Source organism: Lynx canadensis, chromosome B4, assembly GCF_007474595.2.
Source record: "Lynx canadensis isolate LIC74 chromosome B4, mLynCan4.pri.v2, whole genome shotgun sequence".
Classification (NCBI taxonomy): domain Eukaryota; kingdom Metazoa; phylum Chordata; class Mammalia; order Carnivora; family Felidae; genus Lynx; species Lynx canadensis.
The window spans coordinates 80,025,301-80,050,134 of NC_044309.1; the positions used below are offsets into that span (position 1 = coordinate 80,025,301).

The following is a 24,834-nucleotide window of genomic DNA, read 5'->3' on the forward strand; positions in this document are numbered from 1 at the left end:
ATCATGTCTGTTATGGAAAAAGAACAAAAGAACAGTTTGGAAAGTATACAGCAAACAGAAGGTAAGATGTCTGATGATAGAGGAAGTTAAAATAACTTTAATGAATTTTCTGAACTATCTGTAAGTTATATCTATGCCTGTCTCCAACTACTCATATAAATGAGGTTTGCCTATGTTTTATCAGATCCTTAGATATAATTTATTGTTGGGAAATACAGAACAAATTAGCAGTATTATTACCCTCCACAACTCCCTGTGAGGTAAGTAAGTCTTACTGATTTAGGGATAAGAAAGAAGGCACATGGAGGATCTGCCTCAGAAACCAAACTTAAGATAGATATCCCAGCCTGTTGGTTGACCTCTTTAACAGGGCATTTTATTCCGACATAATTATGCCTGCTGACTCAGATATGAATTTGCTTTATTCTAAGAAATGGAGATTACAATCAGAAGAATACTTGAATTCAATTTGGTTCCTTCTCCTCTTCTCCATGTAAGAAATGAGAGTGTATTATAAAGCTTGATCTTTGAATAGTCCTTTCAACAACACCATCTCAAGCCCATACTTTCTAGTGTCCTTTCTAGCAATGAAGCATGATGGAACAGGCACTCAGTTAAGTCTGAAGAATAAGACTGCATGTGAAGAATTTTGAAACTATAGCCCCACGACCTACTTGCAGGTAAAAAAAATCTGTCACTGTTTAATTTTGACAAACTACACTTACCAGAAAGGAATTGCAGACTACACAGTCCATAGCCTCATTAGGATGAGAGTGAAAAATGGCCCAAGTAGTCCATTATGCCCTTTTTAGAAAATCACACACAATTAACAAATGTGTTATCCTGTGTCAATACCCCAAGGATATGACAACCAGACAACCAGCCAACAACTTAGCCTTCTATCCTTCAAGTCCTAGGCAAGACCACCAATGGACTACATCGGCCCAAAATATTAGAAAGAGTTCTTCATGTACATTTAAAACTAGTGGCTTCAAAAACAAACTCCAAGACAATTCAGGAGTCATTTAATGAAAGACTTTGGTCTAGAAGGCTATCAGCAATCACCTATCCAATTCCTTTCATGTAAGATGGAGAAACTAAGAACCAAAAAGAGCAAATGGCTCACCCAAGGTTCTATCACTACTTAATGACAGATATGGGAATAGAATCTAAGTTTCCTGAGCCTTTTTTGGTCCCCATTTGCCTCTCGTTTTTAAAATAACTTTTTCTTAGGGTGCCTGGGTGGCTCAATCGGATGAGCATCCTAATTTCAGCCTCAAGTCATGATCTGAGTCAGGGGATCAAGCCCCAGGTCGGGCTCCACAATTAGCATGGAGCTTACTTAGAGTCTCATTCTCATTCTGTCTCTCTCAAAAAAAAAAAAAAAAAAAAAAAAAAAAAAAAATTTTCTCTCTCTCTCTGCCCCTCTTTCTCTAAAGTAAAAACAAAAAAAAAAAGTTTTCTTTTCTGAATTATGCAAAATTTATTTGGATAGGGGTTAGAGAACTAAGGTGTAGTGGTCTGAGTGATGGCCCCCCAAAAGATACCCAAGTCCTAATCCCTTGAACCCATGAATATTATTTCATAGGGCAAAGATGTGACTAAAAGATGTGAGGGACGCCTGGGTGGCTCAGTCAGTTGAGCATCTGACTTCAGCTCAGGTCATGATCTCGCGGTCCATGAGTTCAAGCCCCGCGTCGGGCTCTGGGCTGATGGCTCAGAGCCTGGAGCCTCTTTCCGATTCTGTGTCTCCCTCTCTCTCTGCCCCTCCCCCGTTCATGCTCTGTCTCTCTCGGTCTCAAAAATAAATAAAACGTTAAAAAAAAATTAAAAAAAAAAAAAAAAGATGTGAAAGGAGAAATTTATCCTGGAATATCTGATTGGGTCTTAAATGCAATCACATTTATCCTGATGAGAGGCAGGAGTTCTGAGACAGAGAAGACCATGTGAAGACAGAGCAGGAAGAGCTGAGGCCACAAGATGAGACTGACAACCACCAGAAGCTGGAAGAGGCAAGGAAGGGACTCGACCCTTGGGCCTCCAGAGGGGGCTCAACACCTTGACTGCAGACTTTTGGCCTACAGAGTTGTAAGAATAAATTCCTATTGTTTGAAAACCACTAAGTTTGTGGTAATTTGTTCCAGGAGCCACAGGAAACTAATACACAGGGGAAATAAAATTTTTAAAAATCATAAACTGGATACATATAAAACCAATTCCTGATCCAAAAAGAATTGTGCTCCAAGTAACCCAAAGAATGCCTAAAACCTTTAATCCCTCATTTCAAAGGGTAAATTGAAGCAATCAGGGAATGTAATTTTCCTCCCAAAATACTGGCAGATCCAGGAAGACAAACTCAGCGAGGTCTAGTATTTACATAGCTGCTAACAAGAACAGTGTAGGTTTTTCCCCAAACATGTTAGCTGGTAGAGCTCCTGGACAGACTAAACATAGGCACCAGTTGTCACTGTGGGTGTTCTGCCAACACAAGTGTAAAGTTGTCATCAGAAATGAATATGTGGCTTCGAGTAGCTTACAGAAATCCAACAAAGCTGTATCTTGGACTCTGCACAAGCCAACTCTTCTCAGGATGACCTGGACTCTTTCCCATTAGTACAATGATCAGTTAAAGGCATCCTTTATAAGGAGGAAAGGAAAATCAAAGTTATGTCAGGGAAAAAAGATAATTGCCCAGAGTCCAAGTTCATGAATAACAATGTGTAAATAGCAGCCATACTAAGTCAGTTACAAGTGATAGCTCACATTGTAATTCACTACTCTTAAAATCAATATCCACAGCACACAGCTTTAAGCCCAATTTCATGTAAGGTAAATGGAAATAAAAATAGACTGAGCAAAAGAACAAGGAAAGGAAAGAGATGCTTTACCGAGAATTATTAAATGGGCTATTCCAGTAAGATATATAAATCTCATGCTTTGTGGTTAAATTATATAACTTAAATAAAAAGTGCTAATCTAATCTTCCTCAGAAATCTTTGTATCCTATATGCCTTTTCTCTTTTCCAGAGCCACTATCAAGGGGTCTGAAAACCACCAAAACTTTCCTAGACATATTAAAATCCAGTCACTGCAGAGGCATGTTCTTTCTTTCTTTTTTGCCCCAACCATCACCCCGCTCACCTACTATCCAGATCGCTTTCTTTGTATTGGTTTTCAGACAGACCAGTGAAGATGTGTTATTTTCCCTTTCAGGTTTGGTGGCAATAGTATACCCTTAAGTTCTAAGCATAACCACTTGAAACTTAATTTTTGTAACATAAGCTAAACATCTTGTTTTATTAACACACCGGTACAAATGAACAACCAGACCAGGTTCTCTGATGGCAAGAAATAAGCCTAAACTTAAGATTTTCAATCTGATAGTCTCCGAATTTCAATGAAAAATTACCCACCAGAGAGAGAAATGTTCATCAGACCTATTAACTGACATTGTAAGAGAATTCACAAAAAAGCAATTTGTACTTGCATACCACAGTAAACCAAGAAGCGTGTATTCAAATCCTGAAATCTTTCAAATTAAAATATATCACTAAAATCGTCAAATAACGGACCACAGGTTAATTTGTTTATAAATCCAAGCAGCTCAGGCTGGAGATAGAAGGAATCCATTCAGAGTAATGTAAGAAGCATGATTTGGTTCTCTTTCTTCAGATCAGCTTTTTTTCCCCAAACTGTGAGTTTAGGGCCATGAAATCAGCAGAAACTGACCTGTATTTCTAAGAAAATGAAATCGTGTACTGCAGATGAGAAAATACCAAAGTGCTTTGCACGTGTATTTATATAGTAAAGCCTATTTCAATATGTGTACAGGGTCAGGGTAAAACTCTCTGATCCAAAAGAATTCAGTAAAGGAAAGAGGCTTAAAGCAGGCAAAAATCTAAGAAGCATCTAACGCAAGGTCCACCTTCTTCCAAAAAATATTTGCTAATATTTTAGGAAGCCAAACAAACACTGGATGCAATCGTGTTTAAACTTCAAGAAATGGTAAAAATTTAATGAAATTGTCCTTTTATCCAATGGAACAAAGATCACTCTACATATGAAGAGATATCCATTAGGATTTAGTGATCCATTCACCAAAGACTACTTTCTAAACACTTTACCGGTCTTGTTCGTCTAATTTCCAATTATTAAAATGAAAGATTTTGACAAGATAATTTCAGCATCTATCATTTTATTTATTTTTATTTTTTAAAGTAATCTCTACACCCAAGTTGGGGCTGGAACCTATGATCCTGAGATCAATAGTCACATGTTCCTCCACTGAGCCAGTCCCAGCTCCCAGCATATCATTTTAAATCAACATGGTTTGTTTTTTTTTCAAAGTTTCTTTATTTTTTAGTAATCTCTACACCCAATTTGGGGCTCAAAGTCATGACCCTAAGATCAGGAGCATATGCTCCTCCAACCAAATCAGCCAGGCACCCCTAAATCAAAGGTTTTCAACTGAGGAAGATTTTGCATCACCACCAACAACAACCCCAGGACATCTGGCAATGTGTGGAGACATGTTGATAGTCACAAATGGATGAGGTGAGATGCATTTGTTGGCTCAAAATGTCAACATGCTGAGGTCAAAAAACCCTGTAATACATCAAGATGGTATTCCTTTTAAACCTAAATAAAATAGGGGCGCCTGGGTGGCGCAGTCGGTTAGGCGTCCGACTTCAGCCAGGTCACGATCTCACGGTCCGTGAGTTCGAGCCCCGTGTCGGGCTCTGGGCTGATGGCTCAGAGCCTGGAGCCTGTTTCCGATTCTGTGTCTCCCTCTCTCTGCCCCTCCCCCGTTCATGCTCTGTCTCTTTCTGTCCCAAAAATAAATAAATGTTGAAAAAAAAAATTTAATAAACCTAAATAAAATAGAGATAGGTAACCTTAATCTGTATCTTTCTTTATAAACTAAGCAGAAAAAAGTGCATAATTAGCATACCTACAGTTTACAACCAAATATGAAATAAATTTGTCTTCTTGCCAAGTGTCAGAGACTCTCTCCTCTGGGCAGCTAAATTTTCTTTTGTACAATGTCACAAAGGTCTCTAATCAGAAGTGTACTTCATATGTAGTTGAACTTATTAACAGTACTTCTATTAACCTTAAATACATCAGTGAACAACAACAGAGCAATTTAGATTCTTATATGGCCATTATGTAATGAAAATGTCACTATTTTACTGAAACATCTTCAAATCAGCTGACTGGGCATTACCAACAGGTGATTACAGCTCCTGTAAAATAAATATTTTGAAGGAAATATAATCAAAAGGCAATGGAATAATCCAGTTGATGGATGAGTCCTGTCTCTAACACCTTAAATATCCCCCTTGTTAAGCAACTTCCTTATCAAAATCCAGACATCCTCAAAGGAAAAGAAAGAGAGCTTAGAAACTCTTTAGTGGTGTAAAGAAAGATCTACATGGGGGGGGAAGGCGTCAGAGACAAAGATAAAGGCACTGAGACATGAATAATGCTTGTAAGGCGCTTAGTTTAGCCTGTCTAGTAGGTACTAAGTAGTCAAATAAAAGTTACCTTTTTAATATTTGTATTTTTATACTGAGGATCACCTTAGTTCTTAGGGGAAAAACAACTCTATCGAGGTGTAAGGATAAAAGAGGCTGTGAGAAGCCCGTGATTATGACTGGAAACACAAAAGTTGACATTTTAATCTAATCTTTAATCACAAATTACGATCCCTGAAAAGGCTTAAACAGCAGACACCAACCTGCCTAGATCCCACTCTGTCTATAGAGGTAACACACCTCGGTATGTAGCCTTCCAAAACTTTTTCTATGGATTTACAAATACCCATTTGTCCGTGGAAAGGTGCTTCACGATGCAGATTTTTCTCGGGTGCCTTTCCACGACAGTATAGATTTATCCTACTGGTTCTAACATTTCAAGTCAGTCTTCCTAAAGAAGCGAGGTCCCAAAGACCTACCTTGCTCCCCTCAAAACCAAAAGTGTGGGGACAGAACTTATAGTTTCCCTACAAGAAAGGTGTATGGGACGGAGGCCTAAAGGATTCGTTAGAGAAGTCACAGTGGATAAAATATGCGCTGCCGCGCCATCACAGGCATTGAATCCCCTTCTTCACAACCTCTAACGTTAAGACCTCCCTCTTCTGGACCGCTGATTGGACGACCTGCCCGAGCGCTTCCCGTAGGCTATCCGTCTACTGGCTCCAAATTTGGTCCATCGATTTAACCGCCCGACTCCCGCATTCCCCATTGGAGTCAATCCGCTGCCTCTTGGATGAGCCCAACCTACCGCGCGCTCCGTGCTCATTGGCTCAGGGAGCCGCTGCTCAGGAGCGGGAAACCCGCCTCCCACATTCCGATGGCCCAAGGACCGATCAGTCGGCAGCTAAGGGCGGACCCAATTGGCCTAAACACAAGCCAGTCAAGCCCTCCGGCTGCACAGCGCCACAGAACTTACAGGAATAAAACATCCCGCCCCTGTTCTTCCATTGGTTGGCCGGACCCACCGCTCCCCCTTCACGAGCCCCCACCCCGCGGTCCATTCATTTCACACAATAACGGGCCTAATTGGAGTCAGTTCAAGACCTCGTATGGGTAGGCAAGACTATCCGTCACTTACCCGGAATCGACACCGATCACTCACGCAAACGTCTTCCCTGTTCCTCTGTGGTGAGGCAGGACCACAAGACAGTGCCGCCGCCGCCTTCTGCGCAACGCCAACCGCCCGCCAAAACGGATCCTTCCCTGCGCCTGCGCGACCAATCCTGGGACCGTACCCTTTCTCCGCCCATTACGCCTGCGCAAAACGAGGCACAACTCCCGCCACTACGCAAGCGCTGTAGATTCGCCGCCGTCTCCCGCCCGCCATTTCACGTGTTCCAAGCGCCCAGCGGAACTTCTTAATGCGCTTGCGTAAACTCGCCATTTTACTACACATGCGCTTAGTGGGCGGTCGTTGCAAAAAAAGAAAGAAAACAGTCACCTCATAATTTCTTTCCTAATACATAGTATTAATCATGTTTTGCCAAGTGAGTTGAGCGTAATTTCGGGGCGCGAAGGACTGAAAAATTATTTAAATACCTTAGATACATTCAAATATGAATGATTGGTTGGCGAGCCAATCACACTGGCTAAGAGTAATATTGTTCAGGAACCAATGAACACTAAGGGGTGGAGACTGCGTAGAACGCCCAAACGGATGACGTTACACAGTAATGCGGCACTACAGACCAATAGCAGGGGGGCAGCTACTGCAAATATCCAATCAGAGACACTCAGGGGCGGAGTCTACCAATGCCTAAAGCGAGGAGGCGGGATAAAAAAGCGAGGCCGAAGGTAGGCTGGCAGATACGTTCGTTAGATTACTCCTTTCTGCCCGTGGACGCCGCCGAGTAAGCATCGTGAAAGTCTCCCCTCCCACCGCCGTCATGTCTAAGTCAGAGGTGAGTAACCCGCTCTCTTCGGCCTAATTTTCTTTCTCGCCGTTACTGAATTCGGTAGGATGTGGTTTGGTTTGGCTGCTTGCGCCAGCTCTGGCTCGACATTTCTTCCCGTTGCTGCCAAGGGCCTACCCCTCCCAAAGTTCGGGTCGCCATTTTGTCCTCGTCGTCGCCATGAGGCCGCCGTCTTGCAACACTTGGTTTTCACTCCGGGCTTGTTCCTCCTGGCAAACCCTTATGCATATTCGATTGTTTTGTTTCGTTTTATTTTTTCACCTTGTATCAGGGGACGATTTTCTTAAGGAGCAGATGTAGTTCTCTATTGGCTCTGTATTCTTGCAGCTCCGTCCTTTTGTTGCGCGTGCGTCGGAGGGAGAGTTGGGACGCATGCGCTCGGGGCTTCCCAGCCCCCAACATATCGTCTCCCCTAATGGGGAGAAGCACGTGGCTTGCGGCGACCCAAAGGAACAATAAGTGCTATGTATCATTGTCGTGTAGCTTTGCTTCTCCTAACTGGAAGCTTTTTTGTGTTGTAACCCCCCCACGTAATGATTTTTTCCCCGACTCCCAGTCTCCCAAAGAGCCTGAACAGCTGCGGAAGCTTTTCATTGGAGGTTTGAGCTTTGAAACAACCGATGAGAGTCTGAGGAGCCATTTTGAGCAATGGGGAACGCTTACGGACTGTGTGGTAAGACTTAGAAGAGACAAAAGGCCAGTAGGACTAGTTGATTTCTTTGGATTATCTTGTTGTGATTACTTGTGAAGATTGTTAACGGGATTATAGTTGAAAATAACCTGGCAAGGGAAGGTGTGGCTTTAGCTGATTAGAGGCTCCCTTGTTAATTTAGTGGGAAACTGAAGGGCCTTGTATTTACTCATGGTAGAAATGACAGTAGTCTCTGGGGTTTTATTATGTAGTAAATTTTATTAACGTTTCAGGTAATGAGAGATCCAAACACCAAGCGCTCCAGAGGCTTTGGGTTTGTCACCTATGCCACTGTGGAAGAGGTGGATGCAGCCATGAATGCAAGGCCACACAAGGTGGATGGAAGAGTTGTGGAACCAAAGAGGGCTGTCTCGAGAGAAGTGAGTGATCTAGTTCTTTTCTCGGTTATTTAAAAGTGTGCCACTAAGCGGACTTTGCGTTTGGGGATGTTAAACTTCTTAATGATCTTGATTAAGGATAGTTTTATTGGGAAGTAAATTAATTGGGCTTTCTCATTAGGATTCTCAAAGACCTGGTGCCCACTTAACTGTGAAAAAGATTTTTGTCGGTGGCATTAAAGAAGACACTGAAGAACATCATCTAAGAGATTATTTTGAACAGTATGGGAAAATTGAAGTGATTGAAATCATGACTGACCGAGGCAGTGGCAAAAAGAGAGGCTTTGCTTTTGTGACCTTTGATGACCATGACTCTGTAGACAAGATTGTCAGTAAGTCTCCGGGGCATGCAACTCGCTAAGGTTTCTGAAACCCGTGCTGTATTCTAGTCTTTTGAGATTGTGTTCTCTTTGAAATTTTTTTTAGTTCAAAAATACCATACTGTGAACGGCCACAACTGTGAAGTAAGGAAAGCTTTATCTAAGCAAGAGATGGCTAGTGCTTCTTCCAGCCAAAGAGGTGAGTTTGTTTAATTAGATCTTACAGGCAACAAAGTCATTCGAATCTGTAGGTTTAACACTTCAAACTTCTCTTTCAAGGTCGAAGTGGTTCTGGGAACTTCGGTGGTGGTCGTGGAGGTGGTTTTGGTGGGAATGACAACTTTGGCCGTGGAGGAAACTTCAGTGGGCGAGGTACGTGTGGTTATATATAGTTTCCTGAAAATTAATAGTAAGCTTGTCGTTTGACAATCCCCAGATAACTTGTCCACTTGCAACCTATGGTGGATGTACCTATGGGCCAGCTTTTCCAAAGTTAATTTTTATCCAGGTGTTGTGGCTTCTTACTGGAGGATTAAGTCTTCAGTATAGAAATCATTTTTGTGACCCAGGGGGGGGTTCAGAAAACTTGAATTTAGGAAGGGTATAACTTGTATGCAGCCAATACACCTCAGAAAGTGGTTAAAACTCTACTTTTTTCCAGGTGGCTTTGGCGGCAGTCGAGGTGGTGGTGGATATGGTGGCAGTGGGGATGGCTATAACGGATTTGGTAACGATGGTAAGTTTATCTTGGGTACGTAGGTGAAAAGTTTGTTTTGGAATCTCTAGAGTAGGGTAGTAGAGCTAAAGTAGTGCATGACCAGCTCAGCTCTGACCGTAACCGCATGCTGTGAGCAGGCTTTTAGGTGTTACACTTGCACAGGTTTTGATTGTTGAATACTTTTGTCTTATTGAGAAGAATTGTATTCTTGTAGGTGGTTATGGAGGAGGCGGCCCTGGTTACTCTGGAGGAAGCAGAGGCTATGGAAGTGGTGGACAGGGTTATGGAAACCAGGGCAGTGGCTATGGCGGGAGTGGCAGCTATGACAGCTATAACAACGGAGGAGGCGGAGGCGGCTTTGGCGGTGGTAGTGGTAGGTATCCAGTGATCCAAGTACTTGGTGCAATAGTTAGATTAGCTCTTTAGAGTTTATGATCATAAGGGGATTTGATGCTCTTAAAAAGCATTATGTGGTGCAATGCATGGTGTTCTTTTTTAACGGGCTTGCTAATGCTACCTCCTAGCTTTAAGCTGGGGCCGCCTCACTCCCAAATAAGATAGATGGATAAGTGGATAGTCCTGTCTTTAATCAGAATTAGATTAGCTTCCAGCAGGATTTAGTTGTCTTAACTCCCTTGGGATCCTAGGCACTTAGTTGATACATCCAGCATGTGTTTGCAGTGCCCCGGATGGGCACAGACCTTCAAGCCTAGAGAATATATTGCTATTATGCCATGGTAAGTTGGGTAAATTTTATTAAAAGTATTGAGTTATTCAACTGAGTGCCTTGCCCAGAAAAGGATGATTGGAGCCACCAGAGTTTGGGAGGAAGGCAAGCAGATCATGCAACATTTTTTGCTCTGAGCACTAAATAGAATTCAGAACTTAACCATCTTCTCCAAATAACAAATAAAGGTCCTCTTTCCATTTCTAGGAAGCAACTTTGGAGGTGGTGGAAGCTATAATGATTTTGGCAATTACAACAATCAATCTTCAAATTTTGGACCCATGAAAGGAGGAAATTTTGGAGGCAGAAGCTCTGGCCCCTATGGTGGTGGAGGCCAATACTTTGCCAAACCACGAAACCAAGGTATTGTATATATGTTTATTAGAGGGTGAGGTACCCATAACCAGGTCCAGTAATTTTGGGGTGAGGTGTGTGTAGACCGTGAAAAGCTACAATCTAAAAGCTTTTCAAGAACTTAATCAGATTGGGAAAATCATGTGCGCCCGAACTCAGATCTGAGGCTTTATTGCCCCTGATACAAAAAGTGTTTCTATTTGTGCTTCCAAAGCTTAAAGGGACAAATTCTATTCTTAGGTGGCTATGGCGGTTCCAGCAGCAGCAGTAGCTATGGCAGTGGCAGAAGGTTTTAATTACTGCCAGGTAAGTAAACATCTTTTTATGTTTGAAGTTAACTTTTATAAATGATGATGAATCCAGTAACCCTAATATAGCTGAGCAGTGCAACATAGTTAACATTATAATTGCAGTAAAATTGTGGATATTAAGTTAATATTCAGATCAGCAAAATTTGTGGGAAACAAAACTTGCTATTGGATTGTAGCCTTGAGTCTTAATATGTTTAGATTAACAACTTTATTCCATATTGTTCAACAGGAAACAAAGCTTAGCAGGAGAGGAGAGCCAGAGAAGTGACAGGGAAGCTACAGGTTACAACAGATTTGTGAACTCAGCCAAGCACAGTGGTGGCAGGGCCTAGCTGCTACAAAGAAGACATGTTTTAGACAATACTCATGTGTATGGGCAAAAAACTCGAGGACTGTATTTGTGACTAATTGTATAACAGGTTATTTTAGTTTCTGTTCTGTGGAAAGTGTAAAGCATTCCAACAAAGGGTTTTAATGTAGATTTTTTTTTTTGCACCCATGCTGTTGATTGCTAAATGTAATAGTCTGATCATGACGCTGAATAAATGTGTCTTTTTTTAAATGTGCTGTGTAAAGTTAGTCTACTCTGAAGCCATCTTGGTAAACTACCCCAACAGTGTGAAGTTAGAATTCCATCAGGGTGATGCCAGGTTCCATTTGAAATTTATTTGCAACCTGCTTGGGCACAGAAGCCGTTGTCTCCACAAACATTGGTGTGGTTGAACTGACAGTTAATGTGTTGTGACCTGGAGTTCACCGTTAAAAGGGTCACCCAAGCAAAGTCCTGGAGTTTATTTGGTTATTAATATGATTGTTGGCACATCCTATGCAATATATCTAAATTGAATTATGGTATCAGATAAAATTATAGATGGGATTAAAGCTTGTGTATCGTCCATTATCATGTGTAATCAATAAACGATTTAATATTCTCTTGAATGGAATGACAACTGTATGGATTTGGGACTGGCAGAGCTTTGGACTTTCCCTACCCACTACCCCTCATAATGTTGAATGCTTCTATCACGATTCAAGTTCAAAACTCTGCCAGAGAATAGAAACCAGCTGCTGGCTAATGCCACCCCATAAGTCCACAGATTAGAAGTGTTTGGGAGACCTTTTTAAACTGACCAGCACCAGTAAGAATATCTTCTTTTTAATACAAAAACAGGCTTACATTAAAGGAAAACAGCAGTTTTGTGGTTGGGTGGGTCCTTAATAGAGGTCTATAGATTAACTGTACTAATTACCGATTTGGACATTAAAATTGCGGAGATGGGGAGGCAACTTACTATGTTCACGCTAACTGCAGTTTTCCTTTAAATATGGTACATCACACAACCATCCTAAAATGTTAATTGTATAGAAAATGATTTCTGAAGCCTTTTTACAGTCACTTAATATCCAATCATTGTTATTTGTTACATAGGTTCTTTTGAGCCCTCCCTTTGGTACCCTCAATTTCAGTGCCATTGTATCGGGTAGCATAGAGAATTGTTTATCACTAGGACTGTGTATTCCCTCCCAATTTCGTGGGTGTGTTACTTGGAAGTTTGGGGAGGAGGGCGGAGGGGGGAGCGGGTGGGAGGTGGGTGGGAAAGCATGGGTGATAGTTCCGTGAGTTTGATATTGGCTGAGTTTGCAATGGCAGGTGGAACCTTAACTATTGAGGGAGTTTGCAGATACCTCAGGATTCGTGACAATGCCTTTAAAGATCCAGGAGAGATGTTCAGCTACTAGGAACTGCTAGCAAGCATAGCGCGAATGGCTCCGAGCTCAGACACTCTACAGCTGAGAGTAGACACTTGTGGTATGTGGAGTACAGATAAGCCAGGGGCAGGCCACGGCACGCTCCATGAAAGCTAGGAGGGAGTGAAGTTTCAGTGACCATCGCGAGAAAGGAGGCAGACAAGAGTAAGGCACACCTGACTCTTAGGACTAGCAGTCAGAACCAGGAGAAAAGGTTTTATTGCTATGCTGGTAGGTAAGAACAGATTTTACTTCCATCCATATAGTGTTCTCTAAAATCCAGTTTTCTGTTAACATTAATCCTTCATATATTGAGCCAAAACTAGTCCAGTTAAGCTGAACTTGGTTTTTCTGGAGATGAATTTTCTTAAATTGACACCCTAGATTTGGTGGCTCCCAAATGAAGGAAGTAAACACTTTAATTCTGTGACAATATATTTTTGCCCTTTAATTTTATTTCCTACCTTCCTTTGACCCATTTCCTTAAAACGATGGCTCAAAGTAATGTGTTAGAATCTTCCCAAAAGTCTGGGGGGAGGGAGGGTGGACCCTTTTGGGGAGGGGGAGGTGGGGGGTTTACCCTGAGCTGGGACTTGGTCTCCCAAAAAGCTAGTTCTAAAGGTTGTTTACTTTTCTAGGGAGGAGTCTGCTACTCCAGGCTAATCAACTCTCTTTAAAAATATAAAACAAAACAAACTCATCTGTCCAAATTTATGGCTAAAAGGTAAGCTGTTTACAAACTTAACAGGCGCCAAGAGTGCTTGGTATTGCCAGAAATAGACCGTGACGAGCTGTACCTGAGAACAGAACCTTTCATAGTCTGGTCTAGTAAAAGGCCATAACCAGCAAAAAGTGATTAAAGCAGCTGGGTTCCCAGTCAACAGAACAGTATAATTGTAGAATCTTCCAAGTGCTTATGCAAATGCCTCATAACTTTTTTTTTTTTTTTGGCAGGAACATCCTTATGAGGACAACCTTTATCTGAGCCACTGCACTTCATTTTCACTACCATGTAGTTGTTAGCTGTTCTGCAGCTTGAATTAATCATTCAGTTTTATGAATGGACTTTTTAAATAAAATTTCTTTTGATTTTGACTTGGTTCTGTCTTGTTTCGTTCACTTTCATGATATGATAAATCAGAATTTTTAGCAGAGTTGAAGTCTTTCCCCTTTGTTCCTTGCTAATTCTTACTTGGATCCTTCTAAATTTAAAGTAATGGGGTGCCTGGGTGTTGACTTCAGCTCAGGCCATGATCTCACAGTTCGTGAGTTCAAGCTGGGCTCTGTACTGACAGCCTTGGAGCCTGCTTCAGATTCTGTGTCTCCCTGTCTGCCCCTCCCTTGCTTATGCTCTGTCTCTCTGAAAAATAAACTAAAAAAATAAAGGAACAAGCAAGACCTTATGTAGGTGGGTAAAGAAAGGTAGAACAACATAAACACTTTAAAACAAAACCACAGGTTGAGTTGAGATTAGGGAGGAACAATTGGTTTGAGAGAGAGGGAGACAGAATCTGAAGCAGGCTCCTGGCTCAGGTCAGTCCAGAGCAGACGGGGCTTGAACCGCAAGATCATGACCTGAGCCAAAGTTGGATGCTTAACCAGCTGAGCCACCCAGGCACCCCTGGAAGTAGTTATAATACCAGGCGTTACTACAGAAGTTTTACACCATCAGGATCCTGGTTTAGTGAAAGCAAAAACTGGCTCTGAGCGCAGGAGTAAATCTTAGCCTAGTTAGAAGTAGGGTGTTTACAGTGGCCTCCGCAAGTATTTATTGCCAGCTATCTCCGGCTCCTAAAATATCTGGAACCAGGATTAGAGGAGTATGGAAGGGAAGGAAGGAAGTCTCCGTGTTTTCCAAGGTAATCAAAGCTTGGGCGCAATAATATAATCCCCTAGCAAATGCTTAACAAAGGTCCCCTATGCTAAAGAAAAGGTTATCCAGCCTCGGTTTTAAACCTAGCAAAAGAGGGGTATTGAGCTGTGAATGTATAGGCAGCCTTCACTTAACCACAGCTTTAAGGATCGAATTTTGAGGGGGCGTGGGTGGCTCAGTCAAACATCCCCGTTTTTCAGGTCATGCTTTTGAGGATGGTGGCATCAAGCCCTGTGTCAATGTCAGTCTGAGCGTTGGAGCCTGCTTAAGATTTCTCCCTCTTGCCCCTCTCCCCATTTCAGGCTCTTTAAAAAATCTAATTTGTGACATGAAGTTACTAGCAACTCAGGCCACCAGACTGCAAAAAGCGCTCCTATTGAAAGGTTAATGGCTCTTCCGTTCTGTGTATTTTGCTGCATGTTTTACAAATACAAGATTGTTAAAAAATCCCATACTCTTTAGATGAGGAAAATTACCTTGTTGAAATTCTACAATCTCTGAAACATAACCCAGGTCACAGTCCACCGGTGTTCCACCCGTTGCTTTGGGTAGCCACGTACCAAGTTGTGTGCATACGTGGTCTTCCGCACTACGGTATATCTTGAGCGCTTGGCATTTCTCCTGTTAGCTGTTTGCATCCCCGGTGTATCTCTAGAACTTAGGTGCTCAGTAAGTGTTGAATAAATGAAGGTCTGATTTTGCCTCCGGGTTAACCACTTTTGTGAATTTGGTTAGAAGTAAAAAAAAAAAAGTCACTGTCCGATGTTCCCTCAGGTGAACTAATCCAGTTTTTGTTTTTGTTTTTTTAATATTTATTTTTGGGAGACAGAGTGCAAGCAGGGAGGGGCAGGCAGAGAGAGAGGGAGACACAGAATCTGAAGCAGGCTCCAGCCTCCGAGATGTCAGCAGAGCCTGATACGAGGCTCGAATCCACGAAGTGTGGGATCATGACCTGGGCTGAAGTCAGACGCTTAACGGACTGAGCCACCCAGGTGCCCCAAACTAGTCCAGTTTCTGAACAGCTAATCCCAGGCTCTGCCCTTCACAACTAGATCCCACGTTTTCAATTTTTTTTTTTAGAAAACAGTCGACAAGTTGTCTGAACTGTTTTTAAAAGATCAACTAGGAATCAGCTTTAAGTTGCTTTCATTCCCTAAACCTAGGCTAGAGACCATGTTCCTGGGAATCTATAGGCATAAGGATTCCACACCTCTTTTGATCACTGCCTTTTATGTCTCACAACTATGAGAACTTGAAAGTAAGTTTTCCTTGTTGGAATGGAGCTAGTCAAACTGAATAGAAAGGTAAATAGAAGTAAAACACCCTAAAGAGGTAATTGGTGTAATTCAATGACTAGAAAGATGGGGAACCACCTGACTCTAACTTGGGAGAGGAAGGTGTCATGTCAAAAGTTTGGATTTTGATGTGATGGATTCTGAAACTTGTTTCTATATGTTTCTTTTTGAGAGACTGAGGGCCAGAGAAAGAGAGAGAGAGAGACCAGAGAATCCCAAGTAGGCTCTGCGCAGAGCCTAAGGCAGGACTTGAACTCACAAACTGGGAGACCATGACCTGAGCCCAAATCCAGAGTCAGATGCTTAACCAACTGAGCCACCCAGGTACCCCAGATTCTGACATTCAATCATGTTCTGCTTCAAGAGAAAAATAAGAGGCCCTAGATCTTCAAGGATCTAGAAAAGGGAGGGCCCCAAACAAGAGCAGGGTAGTGTGTCTAACATAACCAAGGAGATAGAAAATGTTACCAAAATTCATATCCTGCTCCATGCTGGAGCAGGTTTTGCCCAGACTTGGGTATGAAATCCCTTGAAACTCTGATGGCCAATCAAACTATCTCATTCCAATCAAGACCATCTCAGTCTTCTGAATAGAGCTCTGGCACAATCATGATGAGGAAGTCCTGCAGAAGTAGACAGCAGGGAGAGAACAAGAAAAAGGCCTGTGGGCATTCTAGGCTTTTCTGTTGCTCCAAAGATTGGGAAAGGAGAGGCCTAAACTTCAGAGACCTTGCACCGAGGGTGCAGTCAGTTTGGGCCTCAATCTCAGCTCTCTGAATCCTGGGCCACCAGGGAGGGTGGGCTTCCTCAGATCATCCATGGCGCCTGGCTCTGCAAAAGGAGATTAAGCAGGTAGATCTCCACACTGCTCAAGCCCAAATTTCTTGCGTACCTCTCTCATACAGAGCTGTAGGGGAAAGAAACGAGCCTGGCAGGGTTCCCTCCCCATCACCACCAAGCGGTGAACTTGAAGTGCTCAGCTGTCACCCTCTCTCGAGAAGGAAGACACAGTGGAAGGCTATTAGTGTAGAGCGCTTTATATATCAAAGCTCAAACAAGAGGAGGAGGTTGGAGCCCCGGGAAGCTGAATCACTGCAAAGAGATTCCAACCCTCCCCTCACGTGCTTGTCTCAAGGCAAGCCTTCCTGAACACGCTGTGGACCCTCCAAACGCCAGGTTTCCCACTGTCCCCTTCTGGTCTAGAGAACCCAGTTCCTTCTGGGCCTCAGGGTTGGGGAGTACCTTGATCGGAAGGGACTAAAGGAAATCTCCATCACAGTCCCACCCCTTCGGCCAGCTCAGTCTGTGGCCTCCATCTTGGTCCCCCGGGGCACCAGGAAGATGGCCCCATCAGCGGCCTGTTGCAAAGCATACTCTTCAGGGGAGTAGCTGTTGCCGGCTTCATCCCGCAGGTGCTGGAAAATGTCACAGTACAGCTCTGTCAGCTGTTGGCGCATGACCTCCAGGGTCCGGTCGGCCTCCCCTCTGGCCCGGAGGAGCCGCTCCCGCTCGCTGCCCAGCCTCTCCAGTTCCCGCTCCAACTGCACGATGGTCTCCAACTTTCTCTTGCGACAGTTCTGGGCGGCCACCTTGTTCTTACCCCGCCGTCGGATGTCCCGGACCAATGCCAGCTGGCTCTCCGTCAGTGGGTACCGCGCCAACAGCTCATTAAAGTCATCTACCGGCAAGTTGACAATCTTGTCCGTCGGGAAGGGAATCTTCATGGCCAGGGCCCGTCGCTCATCCCGACTCCCCGCCTCCCCCCGTGCAGTGGACTTGGCCCGCACAGGGCCTGAGGAGGGTTCTAAGGCTAAGGGGGTCTCTGCAGGTGGCAAGGCATAGTTGGGGTGGGCTAAGGAATTGGGCATAAGTGAGTAGGGGTACTCCACCGGGTACATCTCTACATACTCGCCGCGCCGTCGGCCAGCCTCTGTCCCCTCCAGCTCAAGAGATTCAGCATCGCTATAGTTGAGGGATAATCCTGAGTCAGATTCTGGGTCTTCTTGAGGCTTGGGGGGCCCCCCTGGCAGCCCAATGTCCAGGAGAGCCAAAGGATCTGAGAGGGGCTCACTGAGCAGACCGGAGAGAGTCAGTGGCTTGGAGACTGGTATGGCCATGTTGCCATAGGAGTATGAGGGGTCTGGGACATGAGATGTGGGTGCTGGGAGCTCATAGGGTGGTGGAGGAAGGGAGAAGCTAGCATCTGGGTGGATTGAGCAGGGGCAGTAAGTTGGGGGCGGTGGGGGTCCAGGGTATGGGGCCTGGGCAGGGGGCTCAAACGACGTCTCACTTGGAGCATTTAGTCCCTGCAAGAAAAGCCATAAAGAAGTTTTGGAGACAGGCTGAGGAAGAGAAACCAGCTCTCCCTCAGGATCAAGCTGGGTCCTTCTGAAAGACACAGTGAGATAATAACAAGGGAACAGAAAGGTGCTAAAAAATCACCCAAAGCTTCTTGTAAGGTTGCAGCGCAGCTATTTTAAGCAGAAAGCAGCTTAAACTTGAATGAAAGTCACTGAAGTCCGACTTCAGAAAAGACTATCTAATGTTGCAACAACATGGAATCTCCTCTTCAGAAGTTCTGACTGGGTTGAAATGGCTGCTCTTCCTTTATTTCCTTCAGGAACACAAGAAGTGGTTATCTATAATGACCCCCTCAGACGCCTTTCCTGCTATGGTTATCTGGGGTCAAAGGGTCAAGTTCAGACCCTGGTCATGCCCTGGGTGCCCAGCAGAGGGAGCTGCTGCATGGGAGGAGGGCTTAGGGCAGATCCTGAGGACCCAGGCACAGTGGCAGGGGAGAGAAGGGGGGGTGGGGGGGGGCAGGCAGAGCCAGGTCTGGGGGCCAAGAGGCACCTTGGGGAGCTGGCACTAGCTCTACCCTCTCCTCTTCAGTCCCTCTGTCCCTGCCCAGGTGCAGAGAGGAGGAGAGAACATGCTGGAAACAGAGCCCCCAACCCACATGGAGGAGCCACCGTGCTCCAGCCCAGCTGGGGACAAAGGCATCATTGTGAGGCCAACAGACACCCCTTTGTCCAACTAGCAGGAGGCGAGGACCCCGTCATAGTCTGACCACCCCCCTTCCCGAGGCCCCTGAACTATTGCTCTACTACCTGAGGGAAAGGGGCCCCGGCATCTGAGGGCAAGGGGAGGAAATGAAGGAAGAAGATGGGCAGGATTGGAGGAGAGGGGGTTCAGAAGGGAAGAAGGTGAGAAAGGGTAGGCGGGGCAGGAGGTGGGGTAGAATGATGTGAGCAGAGTGGCTGCTGGGAGCGCTTACACCCCCCAATCAGATTCTTCCACCACTCCTATCCCCTGCTCCTCTACACCCCTTTCCCCTTAATGTTCTGGTCTTTCATCCGGATCCCCCTCCTACTCCGACCCTTCCTTTTCCAGTCCCTGGAAGCTTCCCTGTTTGCTCCAGTCCCCTGCCTTCGTCCCAGCCAGCCTCCCTGCTTCTCTGCTCTTCCCTCCCCCAGGTTCCCCCAGCCCCGCTCACCTGCAGCTCAGTGATGGACATGATCTCTTGCCAGGTCAGTTCCATCTCGCCCAGCTCCAGAGTGGGCAACTGTGTCACCCTGTTCCTGCTCTGCTGGGGAGGACACGGGGGCATCCTACTGGGCCAGGGCCTGGTCCAGGGTCCCCAAAGCCCAAAAGGCCCCTGCAACCTGTGGCAAAGGAGAAACAGGCTTTGAAAAAAGAAAAAAAAAAAAGAAAAGAAAAGGCCCCTCGAGTGCCCAGCAATTTTATCCTGCCTCCATGGAGAATTCCCTGCAGCCTCGCCTGAGAGAAGGACAGGCCTCATCCCCCCCATTATGTTGTCCTCGTCAACCAACTCCTTAAGCAAAGGCTTGTCTGCGGTGTGATCTCTGCCTCACCTGCTGTGGCTGTAGTCGGTTCCTTTGGGAGCACAGTAGGGCTTCACCTTCTTTTTCAGACAAGACGCCTCCTTCTCTTCCTCCTACTTCTTACTCCCCCAAAACCGTATCGCTGGGCAGGGCAGAAGTCACATCTTCTGGTTTGTTTTGCTTTGGTTTTTTTCCCTTGTTCTGGGGCAACATCAGGGATCACTCTGGCTTTCCTCCTCTGTCCTCAGTTTTCCTCCTCCTCTGTCTCATGTTCTCAAGATGAGAGTAAGTGCTTGGGGATCCCCAAGGAGTGTGTTGTGGGAAGAGCCAAGCAGACAGCCCCTCCCCTTCTCCGAGATATGGCCCAGGCCTGGTGGCTGATAGCAGCCCTGCCTTCTCCTCCTATCCTGGCTCTGGGCTCCCCTGCTCGTGCCAGATAAGAGGTTTATCAGCTGGAGGCAGCAGAGGAGGAATGGTCTCTGGGGACACTGGACCTCTCTGTCCTATGTCCCTGCAGGGTCATCTCAGCCATACCCCAACCCACACAGCCAGGCTTCCAGGGTTCCTAAAGGGACAATCATAGCAGAGACCTATTAAGAACTACCAAGAACTGCGCTGATGTTTTCACCATCGTTACTAGTTTATGAGATTGATTTTCACCAAGATCCTATAATGTCCATTCAGAGAGTGACACCCAACCTGGGAAATAACAGCCTCAGGTCTGGAACATACTAGCTAACTCTGCTAGCCTGTACTGGCCTCTCAGACCCCTTCCCATCCCACTCTTGTGTGTCCATACTCCGGTCCTCTATTGGTGGTCTACATCCTATATTGGCCAGTCAGTTCTGTGGAATCTCTTTTCTCCTCTTCTGGGGAATATCCTTTAGAGCCTTACATACACACTCCCCTTCACACCCCCCCCCACCCCCCGCTTTCTTTGATGTGGGCTCTAGCTGCTGGTCGGCCACAAAGCAGCAGTGTGAGGTTGGGCAAGGCCATCGCACTTCTCTGAGCTTCTGTTTCCTCATTTATAAAACCAGGGAGTTGGATAAATTGAACTCAGAGGTCCCTTTCTGCGTGGGCAGCTTAACATTCTCAACAAACCCTCACCCCTACCTTCATCTTCCTCTTTATCTGCCCCTCTCCTCATCCTACCTCCCTATTCCCAACACCCATCTCCCTGCATCTGTTCTCTCTGCCTTTGGCAAGAGATTCCAAGTAGATTTTGCAGGGGCCTCCCAATGTCTTAGAGCCAGACCCAGCACCCTACCCCTGCCATATAAGTAAAGGCAGGCAGGCTAGGGGGTGGGAGAAACTTCTAAAAGGACAGAGGATAGGACTGGATGACTTCAAATTACATGACCTTAGATCATCACAAAGATGGCCTATCACAGCTATCTAATATGGAATTCACTCTTTGACTTACCCCAAATTAACAAGAATTACAAATTATCCTTTTAAAGCTGGATCTACCCTAGCCCTTGCCCCCACCTCTTTGTTACAGTGCTATCCCCAGAGCTGGGAGCTGGTGTAGGCACAGGCCCTTGGCCAGTGGGCAAAGTGGGTGGGGTGTTTATGTCTGTCCAGGATGCCATTTCAACACCGGAACCCCACCCTCCCCCACCCAGGTTCTGGAGGAAATTGCCCAAAGGCAAAGTGAATGGAGAAGGGGTTTAGGGGTTTAGGGGGCAGGGACAATGCTTCTTGCCTCACAGTCCTTCACATCCCCCTCTGCCCCCCCGCCCCACCTTCTCCCTCCTTGTATCTTCCTGGATCTGACTCTTAGGTGCAGTTCAAAGATCCTGCCCTAGGAGGCAGGAGACCAGGTTCTATGGCCTTCCAAATATGTGACTTTGGCCAAATCACTTCCCCATTCAGTTTCTTCCATTAAATGGAAACAGGACCCTAGAAGCTCTTTGCTATGAGAGGCAGTATCTGGCATCTAGTTCAGGCAGTCACAAACTGGACGATGCACTGCATTCATCCATCATACTTGTAAAAACACAGGCTCCTTCCTGCAAGCCATCCCAGACCTACTGAATTGAATTCATAGGTGCAGGTACCCAGCAATCAGCATTTTAACAAGTGCCCTAGTGTTTCTGATGCCAGAAGCCCACCCCACCTTGAGAAACGCTCAACTAGTCCAGCCATATGTATTTACAGGAAAGAACACAAAGCCAGAAAAGAACCTGGCAAATGATCTCCAGACTTCTCTTAGCTTCAAACCCATGACCCAGGCAAGGCTGGATTCTAGGCTGCCCTGGTCTCTGAGACTAGATATCAGTCCCTTCTCATGAAGACCAGGAGCTCTATCTGCCTTGCACCTTTGAGACAAGGAAATGAGAATCCAGAAGGGTCCCTCGGGGAGGCAAGAGGTCAGGGAAGAGGGAGTTGATGAGAATCTCTGGACCAGCTCCAACCATCTCCCTGGTGCCGCGTCAAGTTTGTACCAGGCCAAAGGGGAGTAGTATGTTTTCCCCTAAATACTCAGGGATTGGTAGTGGTCTATACACCAGGCATAGTCCCCTCTGGGTCTTAGGAGCCTACCTTTCTAAGGATGGGACTGGAAGACGGGCTGGCAGCTAGTGATACAGATCAGGGAGGAGGGAGGGTATAGTCTGAATTGGATCAAACAGAACATCACAGAGGACGCAGAAGCTGGACAGATCCTGGGAAAGGAGAGTGAGCCTCCCCGTGTCCCTTTTGCTTTACAGTAAACAGTTCCCAGTTTCCAGTTTCACCTGCACTTTGAGGTCACACAGCCATCTTCCTCCCCACCAACATGTATCAGGTAGGACTGAAGCCACCTTCAGGGACTCTAATCCATCCTCCTTCCTGTGATCCTGATGGTCCTACCCAGAAAGATCTTATCACAGGAAAGTGATCACAGAATGATATGGAGCTTTCTGCTTAAGGATTCGAGACGAGGACCATTTGGGAAGGGATGCCTTGAGGGGAGACAGAGATAGAGAGGGTGCTTGCTTCTGGGATCCTGTTCTGAGGCTTGTTAGACCACCCCGCCTCTCCAGGTGTCAACAGAAGCAGTGAAAGAATGGGCACGGATCAGCGACACCTGGGGTGTTGGAGAGGCACGCGAGCAAGCTATTTAGAGAGGTTAAGAAGAATCCCAAAAGAGGGAGAGGCACATAGAGGTAAAATAGAGAAACAGAACGGAAGAAAAGGGGAGAGAGATTTGCTCAGAGTGAGGATTAGTCTCCTGAGGGCATACATGACTCAAACAGGTGTATGGGAACAGGGGAGAAAGGCACACGTCTCTGTTATCCTCACTCAGTCCCTAGAAACCAAACCCCGGTCATTTGGGGGCCAATGACTAGAGAGAATCCCAGCCCCAGCAGATCTGATACCTCCCCTCTTCTGTTCCACGGCTACCCTGCCTCCTACTTCCCAAGCTGCTAAGATTTCCAGTCTGAAGGAACCGCACTGGGGGCCAGATGCCTTCCTCTCCCTGCTGGTTCCAGCTGATCTCTAACTGCCCCGGGGGCCTGGGAGAAGTGAGGGGGGCAAAGGAGGCAAGACCTCAACAGCCCTGCGCCCACCACTCCATCCTGCTGCCGTGGTTGGCAGCGATCCAGGCATCCGGTGTCTCCGATTCCTCACCTTCCCCCAAATCTTCCCAGCTGGCCAGACAGGGCAGTGATGGACGGGAGTAGGGAAGGACGGTGCCATATACCTGAGAGTCTATCGGCTCTCCAGGGGCAGCCCCCTGCCAAAGGGTTCTGCCTCAGCCCCTCAGAGGTGCCTCGGAGGACCCCTGCCTGGTCCCCATCTACAGCCTCTCACCCCAAGCCTCTCAGAGTGCTCCAGAAGGTCTTCTCCCAGATGAATTCCCAAAGATGTCAAATTCCTAAACCCAGGGCAGCCTGGGAAGCCCTGAGATCTCCTAGGGACGTGAGGAAAGTTGGTTCTTTTCTCCCTCTGCCACCTCCACCTCCCCAGCTCGCCCCTCGGGGGAACCCACTGAAATCCCCCTCCCACCCCGCCCGTCAGGCACCTGTGCAGGGTCCAAGCAGAGTGAGGAGAGAGATGTGGCTCCGGGGTGCTGTCTCTGGGGAGGCTGGGCCTGGGCTGACACCTCCTGGGTGAGGATCTCTGCTACCTCTGAAAACGGGGGAGGGCTGCGCCCCGCCCCCGGGCCATTACTGAGCACTGAGTATGGAGGGAGAGCGCCGGGCGGCGCACCAGCCTCCACTGTGAAGCCCTCGGCCTGAGTTCTCCGTCCTTCCTCCAACCCTCCCCTTTCCCCGTGGCCCTCCTCTCCTCCTGCCCCTTCTGGCCAAGAGAGGAAACTTGAGCCCGGTGTGGTTTCTGCCCACACCCCGCCCCCACCTTGTTCCCCGGCCAGCGGGGGCACACACGGTTCCCAGCGGCTCCCAGCCCTCCTTTTGAGCCCAGGAGTCCCGCCAGGCCTGCGTTTCTCCTATGCACAGGATGAATTCCAACCCGGTAGCCCGCTCCAAAGTGACCTCTAAACTTTATACAGGTCGCAACCTCCTTCCTTCTGCCCTCTTGACTCTCTCTGAGACAGGGAAACTGAGTCACAGCGAGGTGGATGGCAGCGAAAGATAAGGACCTAATGTCTAGTGTCCCAGCTGCTTAGGCAGGTGGGCATGGAGGGCGCTGCTTTTATTTAAGGAAAGCCTGGGTTCTGGGAAAGAGGCAGGGGAGCTCTTTTGGGGAGGAGGGGCAGTTGCTGCTTTGATGTGTCCTTTCACCTGTAGCCCTCTCCCCTCCCCCAGCAGCCTCAGATGTCCTAGGACAAAGGCCTCTTTCTTGGCCAGGTTTGTTGTCAGTGTGTGAGGGGAGTTGGATGTGTGTGGGGGCGCCCAGAAGGGACACTATTCACCTCTCTTAAAGGGGGCCCTGGGTGCCAGGCTGGGCACCCGAACACATGGCAGCCGCATACTCTGGACAGGCCAGGACACCTGTATAGGGTATCAGGTTCATCCCCAGCACCCACAGCAGCTCTTTCTGAGGCCAGTAAGTACTCCCAGAAGTCACTCCATCATCCCTTGGCCTCCAACACACAACCCCAAGACCCAGGCCAAACAGATCTCTCTCTGGAGACTAGAAGAGGCTTCCTTC

The 24,834-nt window shown here is 46.4% G+C and overlaps 3 protein-coding genes across 10 annotated transcripts in view; 1 reads left to right on the top strand and 2 right to left on the bottom strand.

Annotated features, from left to right (window-relative positions):
* The window catches only part of CBX5 (chromobox 5), a 45,381-nt gene extending 38,633 nt beyond the window's left edge, over window positions 1-6,748 (bottom strand). For both annotated transcript variants that reach the window (XM_030322800.1, XM_030322801.1), the window contains exon 1: window positions 6,616-6,748. The gene's annotated coding sequence lies outside the window, so the exon portion shown is untranslated. The remainder of the gene's footprint in view (window positions 1-6,615) is intronic.
* A 589-nt stretch (window positions 6,749-7,337) lies between these two features.
* HNRNPA1 (heterogeneous nuclear ribonucleoprotein A1) lies at window positions 7,338-13,810 on the top strand. Of its 5 annotated transcripts, XR_003970395.1 has the most exons (12): window positions 7,338-7,438; window positions 8,007-8,123; window positions 8,375-8,521; window positions 8,661-8,871; window positions 8,966-9,058; window positions 9,139-9,231; window positions 9,521-9,595; window positions 9,792-9,950; window positions 10,512-10,667; window positions 10,899-10,964; window positions 13,357-13,442; window positions 13,673-13,810. XR_003970395.1 is itself a non-coding variant. In XM_030322804.1 (11 exons), exons 1-10 carry the CDS (start codon window positions 7,424-7,426, stop codon window positions 10,952-10,954), a joined length of 1,122 nt encoding a protein of 373 aa, XP_030178664.1. In that variant the 5' UTR covers window positions 7,338-7,423; the 3' UTR covers window positions 10,955-10,964; window positions 13,357-13,810. The 5 variants fall into 5 exon arrangements, 3 of the variants coding, with proteins under 3 accessions (XP_030178664.1, XP_030178663.1, XP_030178665.1); XM_030322804.1 differs by having other exon boundaries at window positions 13,357-13,810; XM_030322803.1 differs by lacking the exons at window positions 13,357-13,442; window positions 13,673-13,810 and adding an exon at window positions 11,199-11,908.
* A 3,095-nt stretch (window positions 13,811-16,905) lies between these two features.
* NFE2 (nuclear factor, erythroid 2) lies at window positions 16,906-23,962 on the bottom strand. Of its 3 annotated transcripts, none has more exons than XM_030322807.1 (4): window positions 23,744-23,961; window positions 19,762-19,873; window positions 19,383-19,551; window positions 16,906-18,192 (listed from the first exon to the last, which is right to left on the bottom strand). In XM_030322807.1, exons 3-4 carry the CDS (start codon window positions 19,494-19,496, stop codon window positions 17,185-17,187), a joined length of 1,122 nt encoding a protein of 373 aa, XP_030178667.1. In that variant the 5' UTR covers window positions 19,497-19,551; window positions 19,762-19,873; window positions 23,744-23,961; the 3' UTR covers window positions 16,906-17,184. The 3 variants fall into 3 exon arrangements, with proteins under 3 accessions (XP_030178667.1, XP_030178666.1, XP_030178668.1); XM_030322806.1 differs by having other exon boundaries at window positions 19,762-20,296; XM_030322808.1 differs by lacking the exon at window positions 19,762-19,873 and having other exon boundaries at window positions 23,744-23,962.
* Between the last annotated feature and the right edge of the window lie 872 nt (window positions 23,963-24,834).